Source organism: Cibotium barometz, chromosome 34 (assembly GCF_041138505.1).
Source record: "Cibotium barometz isolate CiBa-2024 chromosome 34, ASM4113850v1, whole genome shotgun sequence".
Classification (NCBI taxonomy): Eukaryota; Viridiplantae; Streptophyta; class Polypodiopsida; order Cyatheales; family Cibotiaceae; genus Cibotium; species Cibotium barometz.
Window position 1 is genome coordinate 4,837,204 of NC_141079.1, and position 5,005 is coordinate 4,842,208.

A 5,005-nucleotide genomic window follows, 5' to 3' on the forward strand; every position below is an offset into this window, starting at 1 on the left:
CTTGATATTTTAATTTGTTGGTACAAGCGTCTAGTAGGGCCGCCCTTGATAGTACATCTTTTAGGAGTCTAGACGCTGATATAATTATTATTTTAAAAAAAATAGGCCACCTATTAAAAAAAATGCGACGGAATTTTTGTTCGAATGCAGAAAACCATTACCACGATTTCTTAATTAATAAGCTTTTTCATTAGGTCAAGTTCGTTTCACTTCATGCGTCAAAGTCTCGATGCATTCCTGAGACTTAGTCAGGCGACGCACCTAATAAAGACTGCACTCCTTAGCCTCCGACGTAGCCGAGGTAGCTAGCTACGTTAAATCTTAATTAATATTATTAATCAACTACAACAATTAATCACTGCTGGCTATGGCGGTATATTGTAAATAGCACTAGCTAAGCTGGCATAAGCTATGGCCGTCGGCAAGCTGCGTCTGTGGTCGCCAGAGGAGGATGAGAAGCTGCGAGTGGTTATGCTGCTGCAAGAGGCGGAGAAGCAAGGCCCTCGGATCACTTGGGACGACAGAGCTCGCAAAGCTGGTAAGTACATACAAATACGCACATAAACATATAATATACATAGAAGAGAAAACATGCCTTCTACACAGCATCTGTCCGTTTCGCAAGAGGAGCTGGAGGAGGAGGAAGTCCATCGGATCACTTGGGACGACAGTGCTCGCAAATACGTATGTTTAAGTAAATGATGCAAATAAACATATAATATACGTCGAAGAGAAAACATGCCTTCTACACAGCATCTGTCTGTAATTTCGGAAGACAGCAGCAGGAGGAAGTCTCTCGGATCGCTTTGGACGGTAATTATATACAAATCCTAAAGATAAATCCTAGATTGCAGCCCATCCTACAAGTAATTATAGGACACACATCTGCCAAGGCGCATGTCCATTCTTTTTTACTCATGCACGAGGAAAGTTGATTGCTAGGCATGTACTTTTCAACCAATCAAATGGGTAGGGGAGATGTGTAAAGAATATTTAAATTGGGGATTATGGCATTTTTCAACAATTCACAATAATAGTATCCCCAAGATTGGTTGTGACCAATCTTGGGTGGGCGGCACTTTTACAATCTCATCATTATACATCCTTATGCTCACAAATTGGGCATCCATAGTTTTGGGTAGGCTCTATTGTATAAAGGCCTTGAGTTTGTCCTATGTGAGGATCCACAATTATCGGACATGTTTTTTGGATGGACGTTTTTTAAAGAATGCACAATCTTACACCCTAGTTACACATATACTAACACCCTTGGCAAACATTTGTGTATTGTGGAGACACTCTATGTAAGAGAGTGTGAGAGATTCCAGGAAGTGTAGGATCTAAACCAACTTGTAACTCGACATTGATTTGCACTAGCCAACACAATAGCATTAGTGCTTTGACCCTTTTCCAAATGTCAACTTCAAAAAGCATCCATCGTTTTGCATGGCCCCCACCAAGACAAGCCCTCCACCCCTCCCCTGCTAACAATAAGTAGCAATGGGGGTTGCTTTCTATCCAAATCCATAGAAGAGAATGAGGCACAACATATTGGTTTCGCATATTTTCTTAATTGCAAGCACATCTTTTGTTTTTTGTGTAAAAGTGCACACATCAAGCCTTTTTTTATTGTGAGAGGGATGTGTTTCATTATTTTGCATCAAACCCCTTAGGGTTTTCACGAGGGAAGGGGGTTCATTATTTTGCATCACACCCATTATGGTGTGCCAAGGGGAACAAGGGGGGTCCACACAAACTCATATCTACATGATAGAGGAGTAATGATGTGTGCTCTTAGGCAATTGTCCCTACCCATGGCAAATCTTATGCTAAACACATGTCTTTTATACAAATTTTAAATATATTTTATTCTTTCTTTATTTTCAAGGTTGCATTGTGTTTAGGGCTACAACGTTGTGGTAAGAGTTGTAGAAGACGTTGGATGAACCACCTAAAAGCCGGTGTCAAACGAGGGCTTAAATTTTCCCAACAAGAAGTTGCACTTGTGCTTCAATTACAACAACTATATGGAAATAAGTAAGCTCCATTAAGTTTCTCTAGATTGAACCAATGCATATAATCATCAATCACAATGTTATGCCTTTGAGTACTAATTATCTAATCAATCTATCAATGAGGATGGCATGCAGGTGGGCTAGGATAGCTACACACTTACAAGGAAGGACAGACAATGATGTGAAGAACATGTGGTATGGCTACATGAGAAAGAAGAGATCCACAAAGTGCATCTATAATCATGAACCTAATCATCACATTAATCACCAAATCAAACCAATTAATGACAATACTGGGGTAGCTACAACATTAATACATGGGCAATGTTATGATGATTTGGTTGACTTCGTACCTCTTAAGAACCACATCCCCACCTTGCAAACTACATTCTCTTCCTTCTTTTCCAATGACTATGAGTTCATGTCGTTGCATGAGCAAGCTTGCTCGATCACCTCTTTAAAGAATGGCCTCTAATTGGAGAGATTGTTCCCAATCCATTTCCTCATGAGAATTTCATTACTACGAAATGACTAGTCCATAGTCAATATCTATGCCGAGCATGAAAGCTATTAATTGAATAGGAACAATAATAGTAAAGCCAACTTATGTAGAGAAATCTTGTATGGAAGTGCAATAGAGATCCTAATGCTTAAGAAGTTCATGTCCCTTGAGTGTCCACATATCATCTCCTCCTAATTTTTCTAGTCATGCAGTAGAAGCACGCATTAACATTTTTCTCATAACTTTTGAAAATGCCATTGGATTTTATTGGGTAAAGAACACATACATGTACAAATACATATAATACATGAAACACATGTTAATTGTATCATGTTGAATCTTATAAAGAGGAATTTATTTATTGTGAGGATAGCAGCATTTGTATGGGTGGGTAGTGGTGAAACTAGAGCATGCGTGCATGTGTGTGTGTGTGTGTGTGTGTGTGTGTGTGTGTGTGTGTGTGTGTGTGTGTGTGTGTGTGTTGAAGGAGACTATGTCTCAAATAGTGAAACATGTGTCATAAAGCTTAAATTCCAAGACATTTGAGAGGGTAGATCCTGTTACCTGCATCCATCCAAACAGACAAACATATTGTTAGCCTGTATGTGTATTACAGGTGTCCTAAGAGCTACCACATGTTATAGATGTCACTCAAAGAACCCCATATTTGAGCTATAGTTGAGTCAATTAGTCCCTTTCCAATTTTTAGGTTAAACTTTAGGAGCCAACTCCTATTTGCCAATTTTCAAATCGATAACCAGTTTTTTATCATCATAACTAGTAAAGATAACACATCCCATATATAGGTAGTGTTCATCAATCATGTATCGTGTAATCATCCTAAAAGAATGTAAAACAAATAGATGGCATAATATTCCTCATCGTGGGTAAACTAATGGACCTTGCATGTATATGCCATAGCTACACCCCACTAACCTGTATTATCTATTATGTTGCTAGTCATCTAAGGTTCATCCAAGGTTCGGCTCATTAGTTTCTAGCAGAAAACATCATCAGAAGTAAGAGGTGAATGGAGTGAGTCCCTATACTCGGCCGTAGATTCAAGGTCGTGATTATAGGCAAAAAACCAAAAAAGGGGGATAACACCTTCTTGGTAGATGCCACCATTAGAAAACAAATGATTAGCATGCATCCTAGCAGTAAGAGGATCAAGTGACTTATAGTACATCTATAATCATGGACCTAATCATCACATCAATCAACAAATCAAACCAATTAATGACAATACTGGGGTAGCTACAACATTAATACATGGGCAATGTTATGATGATTCAGTTGACTTCGTATCTCTTAAAGAACCACATCCCCACCTTGAAAACTACATTTTCTTCCTTCTTTTCCAATGACTATGAGTTCATGTCATTGGATGAGAAAGCTTGCTTGATCACCTCTTTAAACCATGGACTCTAATTGGAGAGATTGCTCCCAATCCATTTCCTCATGAGAATTTCATTATCATCTCCTCTACTAAATGACTAGAGTCCATAGTCAATATCTATGCCGAGCATGAAAGCTATTAATCAAATAGGAACACTAGTAATAAAGACAACTTATGTAGAGAAATCTTGTATGGAAGTGGAATAGAGATCCTAATGCTTAAGAAGTTCATGTCCCTTGAGTGTCCACATATCATCTCCTCCTAGTATTACTAGTCATGTAGAAGCACACATTAACATTTTTCTCATAACTATTGAAGAGGCCATTGGATTTAATTGGGTAAAAAACACATACATATAATACATGACACACATGTTAATTGTATCATATAGAATCTTATAAAGAGAAATTTATTTAATATAAGGATAGCAACATTTGTATGGGTGGGTAGTGGTGAAACTAGAGTGTGTGCATTTATGTGTGTGTGTGTGTGTGAGAGAGAGAGAGAGAGAGAGAGAGAATGAAGTTAATGGCCATGCAGAACTTGCTACAGTGTACCTAAAAGTTCTATCCATAGTCCTTAAAATGGACATTACTATTTGTACTTTGGAGAGTACTATTTAATCATTTGATACTCTCTTAGGCTACTATTTGTTTTTATAGATGCAACTATTTGTGCTCATCTTTACCGACTTGAAAATAGTTTAGAAATAAAGATCCAAGAAACTAGTTATTATATATAGTAATTAGACAACCCCATAGTATAGGATTTGCCCCCAATAGAATTTTTACACTATATCATGATTAGACCCAATGTTTTGGAAAGGCCTAATTAACTAAGGAGACCAAACACGCAACATGAAGATCACGAAGGTCGTTAAAGTCTTAAGTCACATTTATGATCTACTAAGAGAAAAAATGACATCTTACAAATCAGCTAGTAAATCTATGGTATAGACTTGTGATCCAAGGCATTAGGTACATTCATCTCAACTAAAAGAAGTATGGTTCCATTTTAGGTTTTGAACTAGATTTTGGTTTGATTTTGTGGTTTTTTAAAACAAGGATACTATCCTCAGGATAGTCACAC

The 5,005-nt window shown here is 37.7% G+C and overlaps 1 protein-coding gene across 3 annotated transcripts; it reads left to right on the forward strand.

Annotated features, from left to right (window-relative positions):
• The first annotated feature begins 314 nt into the window (after positions 1 to 314).
• On the forward strand, positions 315 to 2,531 carry LOC147618637 (transcription factor MYB46-like). 3 transcript variants are annotated; one of them, XR_015262044.1, is made up of 3 exons: positions 315 to 813; positions 1,905 to 2,037; positions 2,151 to 2,531. XR_015262044.1 is itself a non-coding variant. In XM_086774445.1 (3 exons), the coding sequence occupies exons 1-3, from the start codon at positions 412 to 414 to the stop codon at positions 2,488 to 2,490; spliced, it is 600 nt and encodes a 199-aa protein (XP_086630571.1). In that variant the 5' UTR covers positions 315 to 411; the 3' UTR covers positions 2,491 to 2,531. The 3 variants fall into 3 exon arrangements, 2 of the variants coding, with proteins under 2 accessions (XP_086630571.1, XP_086630572.1); XM_086774445.1 differs by having other exon boundaries at positions 315 to 538; XM_086774446.1 differs by having other exon boundaries at positions 315 to 538; positions 1,905 to 2,531.
• The last annotated feature ends 2,474 nt before the right edge of the window (positions 2,532 to 5,005 follow it).